General features: G+C 39.0%; 1 protein-coding gene across 2 annotated transcripts in view; it reads left to right on the top strand.

The window, feature by feature from the left end:
• The first annotated feature begins 10,230 nt into the window (after positions 1–10,230).
• SLC30A9 (solute carrier family 30 member 9) overlaps positions 10,231–21,439 on the top strand; it is a 35,974-nt gene continuing 24,765 nt past the window's right edge. Inside the window, exons 1-5 of one of the 2 annotated variants that reach the window (XM_065698158.1) lie at positions 10,231–10,467; positions 12,320–12,496; positions 15,733–15,795; positions 19,629–19,728; positions 21,092–21,184. In XM_065698158.1, coding sequence (XP_065554230.1) covers positions 10,371–10,467; positions 12,320–12,496; positions 15,733–15,795; positions 19,629–19,728; positions 21,092–21,184 — 530 coding nt within the window. In that variant the 5' untranslated portion in view covers positions 10,231–10,370. The remainder of the gene's footprint in view (positions 10,468–12,319; positions 12,497–15,732; positions 15,796–19,628; positions 19,729–21,091; positions 21,185–21,439) is intronic. The other variant, XR_010616640.1, reaches the window with a different exon arrangement.

Genomic DNA, 21,439 nt, shown 5'->3' with positions numbered 1-21,439 from the left:
CCTGGAAGTTGAGCAGAATGCTGTACTGTGTGTATGTGTGCATGTTCTTATATTCCCACTCCTGCTTCTGTATTGGGACACAATGTCTTGTGCATTTTAAAATTATTTTATAGGGAATTTTGCCTTCTAAAGTGCAAAAATGTATGACCCTTTCCTTCAAAATTTAACCTGAGGATAAGCACAGCAGCAATGGTGTCTAGTCAGAGCAGAGATCTAGACCTACTTAATACTGTTTCGATTCTTCAGCACTTTCTAGACCTTCTTTGTGTTACACGGTAGATTTTTTTCGAGTGGTGATGTCAGACTTCAGCTTTTTGCACCACTGTGATTTAAAAATTAATTTGATCATTTAAGTTGGTCCCCTCTACTGGGAGTGGAAGACAAATAAATAACTTCAGTAATGAAAGCAAATCATGTTATTTCTGATCAGATTTTTGTGGTCTAAGACTGCTGTTAAGGGTGCAGTCAACTGTTTCTTTAATTGTATACTGTTATTAAATGAGAGGAGTCTAAATTGGATCTGATGTATTGCAACTGTAACTGAAGGATGCTAAGTTGAGATCCAACTCTGAATTCGCAAGGAGGATTAAAAGGAATATGTGAATGAGATTTCAGTAAGTAGAGAGTTGGAAGACAGTGCCATGAAGTAAAACTTGCATGTGGATACTGAATTTCTTGTTAACTCTTTCTGTTAAGTCTTAAAAATTGGTCAAGTGGAGAAAGTGGGATTTGATTTGGCTGCTAGTGTATTTTTGGCTTTTCATGGAGTTGCTTGACAAATAAGGCCTGGATTTTACTTGTGGCTTCGTAAAACTTAACTCTCTCATGTGCCAAGAAAACATGGTACAAAGGGATAAGAATAACTTCCAAGCAAAATAAATAGGGCAAGTGACCTGCACTCTTCATCAACTTTGATTTTTACTGCAGCCTTTAGGCTGCCTAAGTGATAACACCAAGTTTAATCAGTGCTGGCAAAAACATTCTGTCCTTGTGCCTGCTTCCTTACCACAGTTTGACTGTTTCTCTACTAACAAATTAAACACCTGAAATTCTGTTTGTGTCCTGATAACTTGAGATTTTTCTGGGGAAAAAAACTCTATATATGTTCATGCTGCTGTGCTGTCAACACCTAGCTGTGATGCAGAGGCTGTAATAGAAGTCTGTGGTAATAGAGATACTTTGCAACTGACCAGAAAATGCCTCTTAACCCCAGATGTGAAGCAGAAGAGTTTTTGTCCTACTAACAGATTACCTACCCAATGTGGCAACTGTTTCCACTGGTATAAATCATGCTGGTTGTTGTTTTTTGTCTAAGCTTTCATAGGTTTAAGTGCTTTTGCAGAGATCTGTGGGTAGACCTACCCCTTGATGTGCAGAAGCTTGCTGTAGGAGTGACACTTCAGTGTAAGACTTGTCTGTTCTCCCCTGCAGATAAAGTATCAGGACCCACTGGGTCTGTTGGAGCAGCTAATGCCAGTTGGGATTTCTTACACACAGAGCAATTCGCTAATGCATCCATCCTTTCCTTTATTGTCTTTTATTTAATTTTATACTTCTGTTGTAATTTTTGTGCTGTCAGTTTTATGCTTTGCTCCCTTTGATGCATATTCAAGGGGAGCACTGTCCACTAATGTTTTAATTTGCATGTTTTAAGGATTTTTAATATATTATAATTATGAGCCACTATTTTTTCCAGCAGTTTCTGAGCTGCTAACTATATATGTGATAGCACTGTCCAAACAAATAATGCAGCTGTTTATTTTGTACAATCTGCATTGAATCTTTTTGTTGTTAGGCACCTGTATTGCAACATTTGTTGTACAGACCCCTTGTTAACTAAGGAAGTACAGTTCTTGCCCATTTTACAGGCTGGAACTGAGACATGGAAGGGAAGAGCATAGCTGGAGGTGCTGCAAGAGCTCTGGCAGAGCAGGAAATCAAAAGGAGTTGGACAAGCATCTGGGGGAACTGTGATTTGTTTTTACACCGCATAGGACTTCCTGGTTCTGTTTCCAAAAATGATACTAACTGCTCCTTAAATAGTTTCATAAAGTACCGTACCTTATAGTGCTAAGATTAATGGTAGCAAAGACCATTAAGCTAGAACAGCATGTTCTGTTAAAGCCATGTCAAAATTTGATTTCCATGTGCAAAAGTAGGTATGGCGCCTGGTGTCGTCATCTTCCTGGTGAGGAGAAATAATGCCATAAAGCAAGATTGCAAGCCCTTACGTGCTTGATGTTAGTAGGTTATGCTGATCTGTGGTAATTGTCTATAACTTTTAATGCTGAAGTGCAAGTATGGGTTAAACTATATATACTGAAATTGGTTAGTGTATCTTTGTACTGTAACTTCTGTTGTGCTATATTTTTCTTAAAATCACAGGAAGAGTCAGGCCTTGCTGGTTTATATTGCCTTTTAAGGATAGAAACTTAAGCAATCCATTATTTAAAAAATAATTATCAGTATGATAATAAAATGATTCTAATATTCTGATTCTATGAGTCTAATATGGGTAATATAATTGATTTAAATGTGGATTAAAAAATAACTTTTTTCATAAAATGTCAGCATTACTTATTTTCTGCAGAAGCTAGCTCTGTGATAGTAGCAGATACTGTGCAGGTAAGGAAGTTTCATTGCTTGGTTCTGTGCCATCCAGATGGTACAAACTTTTAAAATAAATAGAAAAATTCATCTTTTACTTGTATTCAAGGACTGAGGCACAAAATGCTAATGTAAGGGCTCAGAGGGGAAATACAGTTCTCCTACGTATTTGAGAAAATGTGAAGGCCTTTCAGGAAAATCTAATAAACATAATAATCACAGGCTGCTGACACTAAGGAAAAAGCACCTCATTCGCTCTTTCTTTTATGTAGCAATTTAGTGGTCCCTACTGATTTTTAAATTGGATCACTGCAGTAAATTATCCATACCAGTACCTGTGAAGGAAAGCACTGGGATCCATATTTGTTTAGTGCTGTGCTTAAATCAGCAAGAATGATAAATTTGATGCTATGAAATTGGGAATATCAAGGGCTTTTCTCGGTGAATGAGCAAGTATCTCCATTTGTAATTTACTGTGACCCTTTTTCACTGTATGTGCTTTGTATGTCAAATATTTATTTTGAAACAAATTAAATTGTTTTCTGTATTGATACAGCTATGGTTTTGTTGATGTTCTTGAAATCGAATTGCATATTTTTTTCCGGATTTAAAATATTACCAGTGTTGTGTTGCAAAACAGCACTTGTTTAAGTTCTAATTTTTGAGTTTTACTGACCAACAGCTTTGCATGCTAAATGTTCTAGGTGTGTGTTGTGGCTTTTCGTTTTGGTTTGTTTTGTGCATTTAAGAATAGTGCAGGATGCAGTAAGCTGCTGTGGCTTCTCATTTGTTTTTTTCTTGAGAAATAGGAAGATTAAGCTATCAAACAGAAAAAAAAAGCTGTCTTTAAATTACTGGAGCTGTTCTGCTTGGTAACACAAAGTCCTTTGAAAAAAGTTACCTACGTGCTCAGTTTACTGGCATATTTTCAGTGCAGGTGTTAATAGAGGAAAGTTGACTGTACACCTGTGTTTTGGCAGGAGTCCTGTCCCTTTAATTTTAAAATAGTTTACTTTGTGACTATGATTACATCCCACTACCTAAGTAAGTGCCACTGCTGAACTGAAAATAAGTCATAGTTAGTGCTTGAGCAGTTGGAATTTCTATCAGTATAATAATGATTTGTTTTGCAAATAGTAAGCAGAATTGTGGGTTAGGCTTAGCTCATTTGTGATGGCATGTTAAATGGCTGACTTCTATTCAGCCCCAGTGGTAACCACATGGGCTTTATTCTACACAGCTGGCTACCACCATATAGCTGTGGCTTTGTAGAAGCAGTAGTGTGGATTGTGTTCTGTGGAACCATGACAGACTTTGCTCTTGAGTTCACCTCTCTTTATCCTTGTTTCCATGTGCCTGACTGTGGTACCTTGCTAATGAGGGAAATGAAGTGTTGCAGCAATCCAGACTACTGCCTGGGGTGAGGAAACTGGTTTCCTGAGATGAAGTGCAGATCACAGTATTCTCATTTGCTGTGTATGTTCCTACAAATGTTCACTTGTGCACCTCTGCCAATGTGAAGAGCAAGAATTTGTTGGATGAAGATGGTGCATCAGCTGGTTAAGGCATTTCACAGGAAAATTAACCTGAAAATTAGAAACTGTAAAGGTGCAGGTCTAGATTTTCTGCAAGGGTTATAGCAATGTCAACTGCAGTTTTCACAAAGGTAGAAATGTAATAGAAGGCAAAGGAAGAAGAGTGAGGAGAAAAATAGAGAATGAAGAAGAGGTCAGCTCAGATAAAAAGAGGTCTGAAAATTCTACGGGGTGTAGTGTTGCTTTCACAAACCCCGATTTCCTATTCATGGTTTTATAAGATCGGCACTCTCTGGACAGTACTTCAGTTTTCCGGCTCTAATTTAGCCTCTATTAAAATACTATTGGAATAGTGTGTTCAGATGCTGCCTCATTGTACAAGAGCCGACAGACTGATCTTGGTTTACTTAAAATGGAAAACCGCTGCAGTAGAATTATGTGTTCTTATCCATTATGTTTGAAGCTCCTGTAGTGGAAAAGTAGAAAAAGAAACACTTACTATGGTCTATATTGCTAATAGCCTTCTTGGTTGCTTTTTATTACTATTTTTTAAGTACTTCTCTTTCCATGTTGCTTTACCGTAGTTCTATATTGGAAATCTAGGAGAAGATGCAGTATGTGCTGCTATGTGGTATTTTGTCTTGATGTATGTTTGCTTCTGTGGGCAAAGACACATAGAACATGATCATTTTAGCTTTTTTTTTTATTTAATTTTTTTTAATCCACAAAATCTGACCAAACTGTTTTGAGATGACACATATTTGCCTATTACAATTCCTTTCAACATACTTCCTGCTATAGTAACTTCAGTTAGGTTCTGACTAAAGCACAACAAAAAACATTGTGAATCCTTTCAGTTATAAAGTTTAAATTAAAGCCCTTTATTATCAAGTTTTTTTGTAATGGCAGATGGAAATCTGAAGTTGACTTTCTGAATTCTCATCAGCATGTGTTTGTTGAGCATCCAGTGGTTCTATTCACATTTTTAATTCTCTCAAATTTTTATTGCTCTGGGGCAGAGGTAAGCAAGACATTTGGTAAGCAAGACATATGCATGAGTGCATATGTGCTGTGGATCAGTGGTGTGTATGTATACTTACAGCAGCAGATAAATGACTAAGAACATTATATTTTGAGGAGGTTTTGCCATTTGGATATGTTAATACACTTTTTTCTTTAATTAAAAAAGCCTCTTTCTGCCCTCTGCCAGTCTTTTTTTCTTTGCAGAGTGCTACATATTTGGAAGGGAAATAGTTTTTAAAAGAGATTCTTGTACTGCAGAGGTGCTTCTAATATCCTGCCTTTATACACTTCCAAAGTACGAGGCAAGCTTATTTCACATTCTTGAAAATCAAGCTGCTTTTAAGCTGGTCCTTGCTTCGTTTGTGTAAAAGATTGTAGGACAGGTGGAGTAGCTGGCAACTGGATGATGCAGGAAGCTTCCTGCAGTCCTGTGTGCTGATGCATGCGTGCATATTACTCAAGAGAGTAAGAACAGTTGTTTCAATATATTATGTATTATGTAGCTAGTATTAAGAATTTTAAGCTAGATCTCTGCTTCAGGAGGAACAAAACTGCTGCTAACCTTAAGAATTCTTTCTCCTTACTCAAAGGCTGGAAATTATATTTGACAACATGATTTGGTCATTTGAAATGGAATTTTTGTTACATGTGCTAATTTTATTCCAAACCACTGACCTCTAGTGGCTGGTTTGCAACTATGAAGCAAAACACTTTAGTCTGCTCCTTGTGTGTCTATTGGCTACGAGAAAGTATTTTCCAGAATAATGTGGTTCCATGGTTTATTGTACTTTGGCTTCACAAGTACCTGTCTGCCTTATGCATTAGAAAGGAGATAAAAGAAAACCAGATTTATAGTTAAGGTTTCTTTAAAGGAGTAACTACTCACAAGCCCAAATGTTTGTTGTGATTGTAGGGAAGATAAAAAATCCTGTTCTGCGAGAGCATCCCGATAATAAAGGTCTTAAAACATATATTGTCAAATCCTTGTAGTATTAGCAGAATTCTGATGCCTTTTTGCTCAGGATGTTGCTGCTTTACAATTGTAGTCTTTCTTACATGTGTGGGTGTGGGATTATTGGTCCAGGAACAGTAATATTTGCATCTTTTGCCTGCATAACCATGAAGTGCATATTTATGGATATATGTTGTATAAATCTTTCCCTTTTCCCCAATTTGACTGTAGCTGCATATGTCCCAGTATAACTCCCATTGATTTTTATTGTGATACTTTATCCCATCTTTCTTCTATCCTCACAGCCTTTCCCTTCTTTCCCTGTCCTATCTCTTTTTCTGTCTGCTCTTGTGAAACCCTTTCTTCTGGAATTACCTCTTCCCTCTGCTTTATTGTACTCCCACTTCAACTGATTCTGCAGTACTGATCTCAGCTCTGCCTCCTAAAAGATACGGTGTGAGTCATCAGGTTCCCAGGGAAAAGGATGCGGTTGCCAATCTGTTCTGTGAGAGGCCTATGAGCTGCTGCAGCAGCAGGTCATTAGCTGCTGGGCTGCTGCTGGGGTCAAAAGGGCTGGCCAAGCACTGCTGCACACAGTTCCAGAAACTGAAGATGACTTTGCTGGTGTTAGGGTGAATGAACTGCGTGTTAATAATTGAAAATGCATATCCACGTGCTGGAAATGAAAGGTATTTGCTTCTAGTTTATGTTTATCTCTGACCCAGTGACCAGGATAGAACTTAACAGACCTATGTGACTCAGTGGTGTTACATGGACTTCTGAAGATTCAACATTTTGTGCTTCGGAAGAGTCATTCCCCTCATGTACCTGCTTGCCACAAAATACTTTCTCTTTTTCTGTTTAAATATTTTACCTGAAAGGCTTAAAGGCTGTTTGGGATCACTGGACACTTTATATGTATTCATACTTTTATTTTTTTAACGGTCAGTATGAATTTTTGCTGTCAACAATATATCTGTAGAATCATAAAAGGTACAAAATCAGAATGGTCTTTCCCTTTTAAAAACCTTGCTATGCTGTATGAAAGACAGAAGGCTGGATATTATGGGATTCTCAGAGTAACTTTATATTAAGTCATTACCTCAGGTCTTGCTGCTGATCTGGGGACATTGCAAGTCTCTGCTGTATTAATTTGAAATCTTTAATGAATTTCAGATTATAAAATATTCAAATTAGCTTTACATCACATCGTTTTTTGTACAAGGAACACTAAAATCCTTCACCGTATACTAGCCTTTACGTATCACAGATTTCTTGCAAGGCAGTAACGATTAAAGAATTTCATCATGATGTACTGTTGTAGCTCAAGTAATCCAGTCAGTTACTTGTTTCTTTAAAAAAAAAACCAGGAACGAGGAATGAAGTCTCCAAAGGTCTATGTTTCAATCCAGCTGCCTTTCTTGATCTGTAAGTAGCTCTAAGCAAACTTTCCAAATGTCTCTGTAAAGCAGGTTCTAAATCTTAAAAGGCTGCACCCACACAGTCCCTGTTTTTCCTGAAGACCTGGTAAAGCAACTGAAACTTTTTACTGGCAAAGTAATATGCTCTTGTCTTGGTTTAAGGTTCTCGAGATTTTGCAAAAGGCTGCCTGAGGAAATGACCCTGATATGGTAGACAGCCTCCCTCTTCTTGTGAGCAATATATCCAGATTTTCACATGATAGGTATATGAGCAACCTCTGTCCCCCAGGCAGTGTTACAGATAGCACAGAAGTCACTGTACAAGCATGGTGTATATAAATATTTTTTTTAATCGGCTAAGAGCATAGCAACTTGATTGTGAATGAGATTTTTTTGGTAATTTTTTTCTTTAAACTGGCTTGATTTTGTGAAATATGGCCTTAAAGTAGCTAATAAGTAACAATTATTCACAATTAAACCTTAGGGTGCAACTCCCAACTATATTAAATGAAAATGTTGTCATTCAGTGAGCACCACAATCTCCCCTATTCACTATGGCTATATAATACAGCAGTCTTTGCCATAGGCAAAAAGGTGTTTAATATAGTTTGGATATGCTGAAATACGTAAACAGGTCCCTATCATTTACTGCATTTCTCCATTCCCTGCTAGTGATTGATAACTAATGGTTGTGATGCTCCATAAATAAGGTTTTGAGAATTTTGTCTTAAAATGCTGCAGCTACATGCGACGAGGTGTGGTAATTCACTGTCAATTGCTTCACGTACCTGGCTTTCCCACACTGAATAGGTTGTTACTGATGCTCTTTCGATTGTCTGTCTTCTTTTCCAGGTTTTAGACTTTATCAATAAAAAGGTTTATGCAGAGCCCTTGGTCATGTAGATCCTGGCTGATCACCACGATGGTAGTATCTATTAAATCTGTTTACGTTATTCCAGCTTTATTATTTTACTTCCTGTTTCAGATTTACAGCAACAAAACCAGACAAGGCAAATTCAGTTACTCAAGTGGATAAAAGAATATGAAATAGTTTAGTAAATCCATTTGGTTTTGCGTAGGAAATTATAAACCTAAGTATCTTTAGAAGTAATGCAACAGTTAGCATCTCTTCTAGCATATAGCAGAGGTTCTTCAGGAATTACAAATGTTTCAAGAATTTATATATTCTTTCAAACCTCTCTATTTAGGGAAAAGAAAGGAAACTCCATTCACTTCATGTTTCTTTTTACTGTTAGGCTCTTGCCAAAATAACAAGCAGCCTGCAAACCATGCGTCAGCTGCATGCTAGACCCCAGCTAAAATTGATGAATTGACCTCACATTTGCCACTTTACAACTTGCAGTGAATTTTGTGTTTAACTCCCTTGCTGTACATCTGGTACTAATGACACAGCATCTGCTGCAATACTCCCAATTCACCTGATACGTCTGCAATTGCACTACTGGGAAGATGGGTGTTAATTATTTTATGCAAGTATTTTACTTCAATCTGCCTCCACCAGGCTTCTAGGAAAACTCCTATTGTCAATGCTAATCACTAGCTGGCTGGTAAAGAAGTTATGTGCCAGCAAGCCTTGTTCAAAATCTAATTGGGTACATTAAAGACAGTTACTGTAATAATTCTCCTTGATGATCAAATGCTTTTTGGATCATCAGGTGCATTAATTATCCACATTCCCTGCCAAGCTAACTTCTGGTGAGCTCCCATGTTCCTCCAGTGTGCAGATGAAGACAAGGAAGCCAGAGACATTTTGTCAGTCATGTAAACTAGTATCAAAGGTATTCTGGAAAAGCTTTTTTATAACAGAGGTCTGTAATCTGCTCCCAGTGGGACTAATGGTCCTGAGCCAGACTGTGGGTGAGAAAGGCCAGGGTGAGTACAAGTAGAGATCGCAACCCTCTGACTGCAGGATCATGTGCAGGGCACTTGCTTACTGGAGAAAGAAGTTTTCTGCGTTGGATCTTGTGTCATGGTTCAAGCCCAGCTGCTAACTCAGAACCATGCAGCCGCTCACCCACTTTCTCCTTTTCCCTCCACCCGTCTCCCGGAGAGATGGGGAGGAGAATTGAAAGAATCTAACTCCCACGGGTTGAGGCAAGAAAGGTCCAGTAACTAGGGAGTAACACAAACCACTGCTGCTACCACCAATGATAATAATGATAAGCCAAGTAACAAGGGGAGAGAAACCCAGACATCCGGTTTTATCAGCACTGACCCGGGAAGCACGTTTTAGGGTATGGGAGCGCATTTTCACATAAAAATCTTGCGAACAGATTTCGCATACGAGTCTTATTACTACCTGAGCTAACAGATTCAGCACACACACACACATTATCTGCTCGTTACGAGCAGCAACTGAGCGGCTCCGGACCAGGAGGCGCTCTCGATGCGCACTTCAGACGCAGACCCGCTGCAGGCAAGGCGCGGGCGCTTCGGGCCGGGCGGATTGTAACCGCCAGCCTGCTGCGGTTAAAATCCTGGGTCCTGACCCGGACCCCCGGGAGCACGACGCTGAAGTAACGTGAACCGAAGTGAAGCGGCGGCTCCGCACATGCGCAGCGCGAAGGGCGGGTGAGTCAGCGGCGGCTAGTGGCCGTCCCGCCCGCCTGGCGGCCCGCGGTCCCTTCGCACATCCGGGTGCCCTAGCACCGCCCACCGCCGGCCTCCCGGCTACCGTCGCCGCTCGGGGCCAGCTGGGGCTCGGCCGCAGCCGCGCCGGGCTTCTCCGATGCGAATCGCCGCCCGCTCGCCGGCCGCTGGCATACGGCGGCGGCGGCGGCGACCGGTCGGGCTCCGCGCGCGGTCCCCGCCATGATGCCGGCCCTGGCCGCCCAGCGGCGGGGCTGCCGCGGCCTCTACCGCCTGTACCTGCGCTGCCGGGCGGCGCCGCTCCCCCGCGCCTGCCACGGTGAGTCCCTCTGCTCTGCGCCGGGGGCTGCCGGGACGCTCCCCGGGGCGAGCAGGGCCGGCGGACCCCCGCCTTCCCCGGTAAAGTCTCGTAGAAAGCTGTCATCAAACTGGGTGCTGGTGCGGGGAACAGCGAGTGCCCGGGCTTGTGGGCGGCTGGCGGCAGCCGGCTTCGGGCGCCGGCAGGGCCGCAAGGGATTCCTGCGGGCATCTCCTGGCCGGCAGCCGTTGGGAGCGCAACCCGCGTGGTGGGTATCGATGTTTAAAAGGGCGATGTTCAGGTGGTAACTGCCTCGGTAGGTGAGGCGTGTCCTGACGAGCGTAATACCTTATCGCGGGTGTTTTTACGGCCGCTGTGGGCCGCCTGCCCTATCGGCTCCCGTCTGGAGTAAAACCGATACGTCAGGTCCGAGTTGGGGCTGAAGTCTGCGGTAACAGTGTAAAATAAAGCGCAGTGTTACAGGCTTTGTGTTGGTGTGAGGAATGAGCCCAGGCTTTTTCTTTAGGCCGCAGGTCCCATGGAGTTTAGATTCCGACCTGTTTTGGCCCTCTCCGTGTAATCGCCTGTGGTTAAATTGCAACAGTACGCGTTTTCTTTAATGATTCTTTGTGTGTCTACGGGTTAGTAGGAAGAACGTCCTCTAAACATGCTGATTTAAGTTTCCCTTTTCCAGTTGGTCTAGTATCACCAAAGGTTAGGAAACAACACTGCTCATCTCATGCCATGTATTTGTTGTAGCATTGTGTAAAGTGACAATAAGTTCACTGAGCTGTATTGATTCTTCTGGGCTTTTGTCACATCAGCAGCATCTAATAATTGGAGTTTATTTTTTTTTTTAGTGCAATTGTTTTTGTATAAGTTTCAAATTAGTCTATGCACATGTGCAGATGCTTCAGTACCATAGAGGATTAAAATGAAATGAAAACTGTTGAGACTTTGATGGAATACAGTTTTATAAAATATTTATAAAATATTGCCATTTTGTGAGCGGTGCATTGCTCATATATGATTAGTCATACTTTGCATGACTCGAGTTATTAGCAGTGCTTACTTTTTTTTTTTTTTTTACTCTATTCTAGCAAGTGCTTTCCAGAGCAGCCAGTTTGGCTGTTGAATTTCTTGTTGGAGGAGTCATTTGCTCTCTCAGGAGAAGTATTTGTGCTGCCTAAAAGAAACTTGTTGCTAATACAGGTTGGCCTGTACTACATGCAATTCTCCTTCCGGCTAGTCTTTTGAAATCAAAGATTGCCTTCCCGGGGTGATTTCTCAGTAGGGATTTTGCATGTTTATCTTGTAATATGTCTGTTGCAACTGTTGGAAAACTTTAAATTCTTCTACATAAATGTTTTATACAATGCAGTGTGCTTTTCTATGTAATTTTTGTACCAAGTTGCTCTTAATGTGTAATGCACACAGTTCAGTTTTTCTTAATTGGTAATCTGTGGTTACAGAGTGTACACAAGGTGAAATGAAATGGCAACACTGGCTGATAGTTCTGAAGTGCTCTGTATTTGCTTTTTCATCAATATTTGGGGTTTTTTTTTAAAAACCTGAGGCAGTAGGACTAGAACAGGGCTTACTTTATCAACCAGTCTTACCAAATAGCTTTGTATCTTTTAAAAGGCCTCTAATGCTAGAATGAAATTTAAAAGTGGGTGCTTGAAGGGAGGCAGTGAAAACATGCTGTCTGCTCCTGTTTGGTAATTCCTAAACATGGGTAAAAAAAGCACAAATTTTAAAAGCTAAATTCCTATAATTTAGGCTGGTATAGCTGTACCACCTTCCCTTCTTTTCCCTTACAAAATGGTTGCCTGAAATACCTTTTTTTTTTTTTTTTAACTCCTCCTGTTAGGATGGAAAGCTCCAGTGAAAAGTGGGAGTCTGTCTTGTTTTCTACCATGCCATCGCCTGCCTGTGCAATTGATGAGTCAAGTGAGAGTTTATACCTCCAATGGTCAAAAAAAAGATCTTGGATCAGAAGATAAAAAAGGGTCAATTCCTGAAGAAATCCTGCATAAAGCTGGAACAGGTAGTACTAAGCTAAAATAAAGAGTATTTCTATAGATGTAAAAAACTTTAGGTATTTAACGATTATTATTTTTTTTCCCCAATTGTGTGATGTTAGGATTGCAGAATTCTTAGTATTTTTTGCTTATGGGCACCTGTATATAAATTTCAAATGCATAAGCAGGGAGGAATGCTGAAGTTTATGTCTTTGTCAGTCTGGTATTTAAAGGATTTAAGTTTAGAGTAATCGGATTTAAAAGTGGTGATGATAAAGCGAGGATATCAGAAGGGATTATTTAATCTAAGAGATAGGAAATGGGATGTATTGCTTACCTTTCACGACTTTGCTTGCTTAATTCTTTTTGTAGTATTTCAGGTTTGTTGGCTGAAATTTACTAGTGATAAAGATTGAATGAGTGAGAATACCAAGCACTCTGACTTCTCCACATCAGGCTATAGATGGCTTGTAAAGAAGGTTGAGCTGTTTCATCTGCTGCAGGTTTCTAATCTGATGGTTGCCAGAACTGCAGCATTCATGTATAAAGTGTTACCATGAACATAACCTGACCTTCCTTCCCGTTCAGTTTGATTCTCAATCTTCTACTGTTTAGGTGCTTGTGAAATTCAGATCTGTCCTGTCCTTGCTCAGGACACTCCATCATAGCATCCTTTATTTTTGCTTCTTATTAGGTGGGAGACTGCACATGTTTGGGAGACTGCTGTTTCCCAAAGAGATACAAATGCTTTTTAAAAGGAAAGCTCTCTTTGTGCTTTTATCTAAAACTAGGTGGTCTACTAAGGAAAAATTCTTTATTGTCAGGTTAGTAGGTATTCATTCTTTCTTTAGTAACTTGTAAATTCCTGAGGCTTGCAGCAGTCTTTAAAAACTAGTAACTTGAGCCAGATAAAAGTCTTAATTTTCTTATGTTTGGATAATGAAAGTGGCTCTTATATATTGTTGTAACAATTTGGTACTATTTCTTAAGTCTGTGACTGGATTTTAGAAGAGGATAATATTTAAGACGGTTTATGTTTCTTGTAAAGTCTTGAGCTGAAGGTGGTTGCTAGAGGGTGAGAATTCTTGCAGAAGAATGTCTGCCTGAACACAGTGAAAGATTGTAGAGCCAGTTATAGTGGTTGGTATTTTCTGGGTTCCTAATGTGAGGTTACCGGTGTTAAAAATCAGACATGAGAATAGGCTAGCACTATTGCTTTCCTATTGTTGACTGTCATCAGAAGGGATGTTCCCACCATGTTCCACCCCTGTCTGTTTAGTCCCTCTTTTGTGCTGGCATTAATGACGTTTAGGCCTGTTTTGTGAAAAATTGCTTTCTTGTTTTGCAGGGCCAGGGTACAGGTAGGATCAGTAACCTGATCCCGTTCATTGTCTCTAAAATGGCTGGGGAGGTGCAGCCCTTTAGTGGTAGCACAGCCCTGAGCTGTATAAACCTCTAGTGTAACTGTGCCACATGGACACCGTGAGGCTTGCTTTTTGTTGAGAATGGGGGCTGGCATATGCAAGTGTATATGAAACTGCAGCCTAGAAATATTGTGCACAGTCACTCTGAAGTTTGTTCTGGAATGCACATTGCTGTCTGCATGCTTCATATAGGGGGTGTTTTCTGGGGTCTAGGGGATAGAACATTTTAACATTTTCTAACTGCATTACAGACATATTAGTACTGTTTATTTAAAAAACTCATAATATTTTGATAAAATTCTGAAAAGGTAATATACTATTTGTAAAGATTGCCATACTTTCCCAGTAATTTAAACGTTTAGCAAATAATGGATCTCTTTTCACCTCCATTCCTTTATCAGTAAACTTGGGAAATGCTTTTCCTGTTAACGTGATATTTAGAGTATTAATGTAGTCATCTTGAAAGTTCTGTGAACCTCTGCTTGTTTGAAAAATAGTAATTGCGAATTGAAGTGAAATCTTATAACCCAATCTTCTGTTAAATAGTGGCAGTGATATTTCTTTTAGTGTCATAAATGGTTGCATGCAATTTTAGAAAAGAAGCTATTACTCAGTTTTTGTTAAGCAATCTTAGCTGAAGTATTTTATCATGAATACTGATAGATCAGCTGCCTGGTTTTTGAAATGAGGTAAGAAAAGAAAGCAACAGCAAAGGGGTTTTCGCTTTTGTTTTCATGTTAATAACTGATGGGGTGATTGTATTAGGAATGCTAGCTATCTATGGTCCAGCCTTATTTGTTGTGTAGTAAAATCAGTTTCATGAATTTGTTATTTTCCAAAGAAAGTATACTATAGTTAGCCTTAGTCCTCAGTTGGTGTTAGGGTGATAACTAATTGCCTCATGGAAAGATAGTTATGTAGTCCAAGCTTCAAGAAAATCTGACCTTTCAGTAATTTGTTTAGCATGTTAAGCTAGGATCATCTCATTAATTAACAGACATGCTTGAGAATACTGTTTTTTTTTTTTGTTTGTTTTTGTTGGGGTTTTTTTGTTTTGTTTTTTTGGTGTATCATTTTCAATAGTGTAAATTTTAATTTTGTTAATGACTGTGGATGTGTAGCAAACCTGCAGTGTTAGGGCACAAAAGAGCGGTTCGACGTGTTAGAATCATAAGGTTATTGTTCTGAAAGCTGTGTCAAGATGTATCAGACAAGGATGCAGTGTTTGTATTGTCAAGTAGAACTTCTGATTTCTAAGTAGAAATCTCACTGATATTAATGGAATTTATTATTTTCCAATTATTAAGTTTCACTTTACTGTAAATTATATTTCATTGGCTTTTTATTGAGTCATATCCTCAAGTTTCAAAACCAGTAGAATACTTTGTCCAGTTTGTGACCCAGGAGTTGAGGGTTTTAATTTAAAAGTTGTGTATTTTAAGGAACAAGATTTTTTGAGGGAAAAAGCTTCAGTCGCTTAAAACTGAATTGCAGCTTGGAAGCTTTGTGAGACTCCAGTAATCAGCAGCCATAAACTATATAGAATTAATTATATCTAGTGGTCTAAGACTCTGCATGAAAATTGTACCAAACTAAAAGTGTGTTGTTAAAATGCTTTTCAGAATTTCAGGGTACTTTCTGAATTGTTGTTGCAACTTGGTGCTCTTCTGCAAGCTACTGGGAGTTTATCGATCAGTGCCTTTTTTTGTTATCTATTTTTTTTGCTATTGCTGTGTTTTTATGTTGAGAGTTTTAAATGTTGGAAATCTAGCAAAAATGTTTTTTAGTTGTCAGGGTGGAAAGCAATATTAAGAGACGTTCCTATTTTATGTCAACAGGACAAGATAAGACCAATGCAAACCAAAAGCAGTCTGTCCTTAAAGAGCCAATCCAAGTAAAAGGTAAAGAAGTACTTTCTGTATTGTGAAACTTCGCTGCTGTGAGTAGTTAAAAAGAGCGTAAGGAAACCATGGTTCCTCTTCAATTGTGTAACAAGCTTATGTGAATAACATTTTAAAACACACTTGTATGTCAGCTTTGTTTGGTACCCAGTTGTTTGAAATTGATTCCTGAAAAATCAAGTACAGCAGTATTCTGTGTAATTACTCACTGTTCCTTGAAGTTTTTGATTGTTTTATTTGAGCTGATGAGTTTGTCAGGAAAAGACTTGTTTTCTTATCTGTTATCACAGTCTCTCCTCCTTTCATGTTTTTAGGCATGTCCATTCACCATCGCAGATCTAATGTTGCTAAGCTGAATACTTGATCTTCCTCTGTTCCTTCTTATTGCTAAGTTAATCTAATCAGTGTTGCTTCTAAATATATTTTGAGCACATGAACTGCCTAATCTGAGGCCTGTTATGTTCCTGTTTGTGTCTGTAGTAATGTAGTGAGTTGACCTGGCTGGATGCCTGGTGCCCACTGAATCTGCTCCATCACTCCCCTTACTCAACTAAACACAGGAGAGAAAATCTAATGAAAGGCTTGTGGGTCAAGATCAGGACAGCAATTACTGTCACAGTCAAAACAGACTTGGGGAAAATTAGTTTTATTTTTTACCAATCAAATCAGAGTAGGGTAATGAGAAACAAAAAAATAAATCTTAAAACACCTTCCTCTTTTCCTGGACTTAAATTTGCACCCAATTTTCTTTACCTCCTCACCTTGCTGGAGAACAGTAATTGTGGTCAGTTTTCTTGTGCTCCTTCCTGCTCCTTCCTCCTCAGAGGAGGACTTCTCACACTCTTCTGCTCCAGTGTTGGGAACAGGTGAAGGCATGTCTCTCATGGCAGATAGTCCTCCATGAACTTCTCCAACATGGGCCCTTCCCATAGGATGTCATTCTTCACAGACTTCTCCAGTGCGAGTCCCTTCCATGGGGTGTAGTCCTTCAGGAGCAGACTGCTTCAGCGTGGGTCCCCTGGGGGTCGCAAGTCCTGTAGCAAACCTTCTCCAGTGTGGGCTCCTCTCTATACAGGGCCGCAGGTCCTGCTAGGAGCCTGTTCCAGTGCAGGATTCCCATGGGGTCACAGCCTCCTTCGGGCATCTCCCTGCTCTGGCATGGGGTCCTCCATGGGCTGCAGGTGCATTTCTGCTCGACCGGGGACTTTCATGGGCTGCCGCGGCACAGCCTGACTCACCATGGTCTGCACCATGGGTCGAAGGGGAATCTGCTCCAGTGCCCAGAACACCTCCCTTCCTTCTGCACTGACCTTGGTGACTGCAGAGCTGTTGCTCTCACACATTCTCACTTCTTTCTTTGGCTGAGGTTGCTCCCGAGCAATAACCTTTTCCTCGTCTTAAACACATTATCCCAGAGGTGCTACCACTATGGCTGAGGGCTCAGCCTTGGCCAGTGGTGGGTCTGTCTTAGAGCTTGCTGACATTGGCTCTGTTTGATGTGAGGGAAGCTTCTAGCAGCATCTCACAGAAACCACCACTGTAGCCCCTCTGCTACCAAAACCTTGCCATGTAAACCCCATAGAAGTAAATACATGCTTTTGTCTTTAGTTACATTATTTAAAAAAGAAAGAAAGTAAGTGCTTAACTTTCTCTTACAATTTCATGTTCTTAGTTTATCATAAGCTGATTTCACTTCATCTTCACTCTGATAGTTTCTATGATGTTATTGTGAGAATTATGCTATTAAAAACTTCTGTGCTTTTGATCACTTCTGGGCTTCTGTGTATGGAAAGAACCTTATCAAAATAGAAATTGCCATTTTTCTTTAAACTCTGTCTAAAAAAAAATCTCTGGAGGGAAGGTGACTCAGCAGGCCATAAACTCTATGAAAATGCCTTTGTGTCTTTTCCCAAATTTAAAGAAACATGAAATTGTAATACTTGTTGGTAACAAGGTGAGATCAGGATCTCTGGATGTATGTTTTCTGCAAGCTTTTGTCTGCATCCTTTATGTCAGTTTCTTTGGGTCTGTTGTCCCTTAGTGTATGCCTGCAGGGGGAGCATACAAGGTAGATAGGAGAAATTAGAGAGGCTGAGAAATAATTGTAAAAAGAGATTTAGCTCTCAGTGGAAAGAGTTTTGCCTCTAGATTATAGGCAAGCAAGAATGTTAAAAGATTTTGATAGTGTTTAGAAAGTGGAATTCTAGTCTTCAGATGCTACTGCAACTTACAAACTTACTGGTACAAGTGTTACTAAGACAATAACATTTTAAAAGGATCACTGATCTTAAAAATTTTTGCAATTTAAAGTGTTTTATTTGTGTCATCTTTTATTTGGCTTTGTCTTGGAAATACCGAGTTGATTTTTTTCCCCCTCCATATTTATTGCCTATTTTATACAGTTAATTGAACTAGGTTCGTTGAGATATTTTGCAATGTACAATTGGTTACAGTATTTTCTTCTAGTGAAATTTATCTGTGCTTCTGAAGGATGGATTAGTAAGTGTTTGATAAATCCATGACTCAATTTTTTACCAAGATTAATATGCTTTGGATATATATGTGGAGAAAAGATGGGAAGCATTCTTCTTGTTTAAAAATATTTGCCCTGTTCTAACCTTAGTAAATGGTGGACTGTTTTTTGGAGAAATCTCTTTTTTTTTTTTTTCTCTTTTTTTTATTTGTCACCTTTGCTCAGGAGCATTGTGGGATGAATGTGAGTGCTCAAGTACTTCAAAATTGTGTAAGATCAAACTGGATGACAGAAATCTGATTATTATGATAAATATTGTTATCTGTATTGTTAGTGCATTGCTGAGTGTCAAGCAATCTCTTTTGCCTTCAAGATTTCAAAATTCAGAAATAAGTGTAGAACTTTGGGAAGTAGTAGCTTTCTGCAAGTATCATGTGACTTAAGGAGTAGTTCTGGACTAACTTCAGAAACCTTATCATCAGTCTTGTGACACACAGGAAATTTATGTGTGCTCGTAAGTCTTCTCACCTGCAGAATTTGAGCTTTTTGTTTTCAGTTGTGTTCTTTAATGTTATATCCTTCAGCAATTGTTGACATTTCTTCCAGTAAATATAATGTTTGTAATGGAAACGAGCATATAGTGACTTACATTTGAAAGTAAGTTGAATTTATTATGTATACAGAATCAGGAAATAATGGCATAAATTTAAAATTCCATTTATCCTTTTTCTGAATATTTTTCCTTGTGCATGAAAATCTGATGTGGTAAGAGTACATCTTCTAGACACAAAGCATTATAAATTTATATTTTTAATTGCTATTAATGCCTAATATTAAGTATGCTAATTTTGAAAATAATAGTTGAGAAAAATGACATATACAGTCTTAGTTCTCTGTAAGCTCTGCAGAAGCTCTTGTTCTCTGTAAGGTCTTACCTGCAGAAGGTGGAATTGCTTAAATATTGGAAAAAATCAGCTGGATCTCTGTGTGGCTGTTTTATTTGCTAAAGCAAGTGTTTCTGAATTGCCGTATTTGAATGCTGTCCTGGTAGCCAAACACCATCTCTGACATGAAGGCTGGAGAAGCAGCTGACAGTGGCAGTTCAGTGGATGTTTGAGAGCCCTGAACTACAATTTAGCATGTAACATTTTTGGAGGTAAATCATTCTACTGTATGCATTTCCACAATGAAGAACGTTCCTTTCTCTTCACTATAAGTTTTTGATCTCGCTGATAAGCATTTTTTTCAGGTCTGTACTTAGAGGTATTGTGATATGACACTAGGTTGAACTCTGAATTTTGAAATATCTGCTGAAGTCTCCATGAGTGATTTAACTTGCTTATCTGTTTCTGTTTTTAAGTGAAAGCAGTCCTTAAAAAAAGAGACTATGGACCAAAATACACAAAGAATAACTTCATCACTGGAGTAAGAGCAATAAATGAGTTTTGTCTTAAATCCAGGTATGATGGAGTTGAGATTTAAATTGTAAATATTTGTTTGTTCATATGTACTTCAAATATAATTATAGTTTTAGGGTGATTTTTGTATAGCAGCTTTCTAAATGCTGTTGTGGTTTATGTCATCATAAGTGGCTGAGGTTAGTTCTTGTTTATTTAGTGTAGGAGCTTGCACTTAGTTTGCATGGTTATGTCACTGCTGCTTAAAGGAATTTATTTGTACGTATATGACCATAAATCTACTTGGGGGGTGTCTTGGAGTGAGCAGCTAGTTATAAGGGGGAATGGCAAATAATTCTTCAGCATTTTGGGGTCATGATGGTTTCATGTGAACATCTGTGAAAGATGAGTGAAAACTTCATAATGTGAGTTCTGTTACTTGGAATAAACTACAATTTTGTTAATTGCAATTTTAACTATTGTTACTTGATTCATATTTACTGCCTTTTACTATGTGCTGTGCCTGCCAGCAGGTCTTACTAAGTATTGCTGTAGTTGAGGTGTCTGTTGGATTGTATGCATGTTATGTGTGTGCCCCATATTAAATCTAAAGGCTTAGCAGCTTTGTTTATAACTTTTTATGCTGTCACTGTTGCTCCCTATTTTTTTCATATAGTATATGTCACCAGACTTGTCTTTGCGGGGAATCCAGTGGCAAATTATTCTTAGTCCTCAGCCTTATTTTTATCGTAACTACCTTGTTGTGCAGAGAAATACCTAGCTCAAGTTTTGCTGGATTGACCGAAAGGGGTAGCGGGGGAAATGAAAACAGGACTAGATAATTGATTGCGCTAAAAACGAAATGTTCTGTTGTGTTTTAAAAAAAAAAATAAAAATGAAACAAATAAAAATCCCTGATGCTTCTCAATGTAGATTCTCTGATATGTAGTTCAGCACAGTAGTTTCCCCAAGTAGCTTTGTTATCTCCAACCTTTTGCAGCTTGTGCTGGGTGTGTAGGTTTTGAGGTTACATTTCTTAACTTTCCATGTCATTTCACTTCTGATTTCCATTTCAAGATGTTAAACCATGAGCCCCCTTGTTTGACACTGGTACTCATTATCAGTTATGTGCAGATTCATTGGATGTCATAGTATCCAATGTTTTATTACTTTCTTTCATGTATAGTATTTCATAGTTTGAGGACATTATTTGAACTTTTGAGTGTGGAGGAAAACACAGTTGTTTTCAATAGTATCATAGAGATTGGTTGCTTCATGTTGTATATCTGTTCTGTTTGGCTTGAGTAAACAACTTCAGGTTTTTGGTCTGCGAAGTAATAATATCAAAATTGAGGAAGATCACGCACATAAAAGTAGAATAATATGAACTTTTTCTTGCACTGAACTGTTTGTCCACTTTCCTTAGTGATTTAGACCAGCTGAGGAAAATTAAACGGCGAAGCCCCCATGATGATACTGAGACTTTCACTGTGTACCTGAGATCGGATGTAGAGGCAAAGTAAGAACATTAGTATGAAAAAAATGTTTGCATCCTTTAAAATGCATTCTATGACAGAGAACCTCTCCCCACCTTCTTTTAGAAGTCAGGTTTACGATGTGAAAGGGCAATAATGTTTTCCATTTTCTGTGTGAACACATTTTATATCCTTATTATTATACTAATTATATGGGTATATACAGTTAGTGTGTCTGTTTAATGTGTCTAAAGATGAAGTGCTTGTCCTCAGCCCCTTCTTGCCCCATGTTGAGTAGT

This window comes from Lathamus discolor, chromosome 1, assembly GCF_037157495.1.
Source record: "Lathamus discolor isolate bLatDis1 chromosome 1, bLatDis1.hap1, whole genome shotgun sequence".
Classification (NCBI taxonomy): domain Eukaryota; kingdom Metazoa; phylum Chordata; class Aves; order Psittaciformes; family Psittacidae; genus Lathamus; species Lathamus discolor.
The sequence above is the reverse complement of the archived record's forward strand: the minus strand, read 5'-3'. Positions and strand labels throughout refer to the sequence as shown.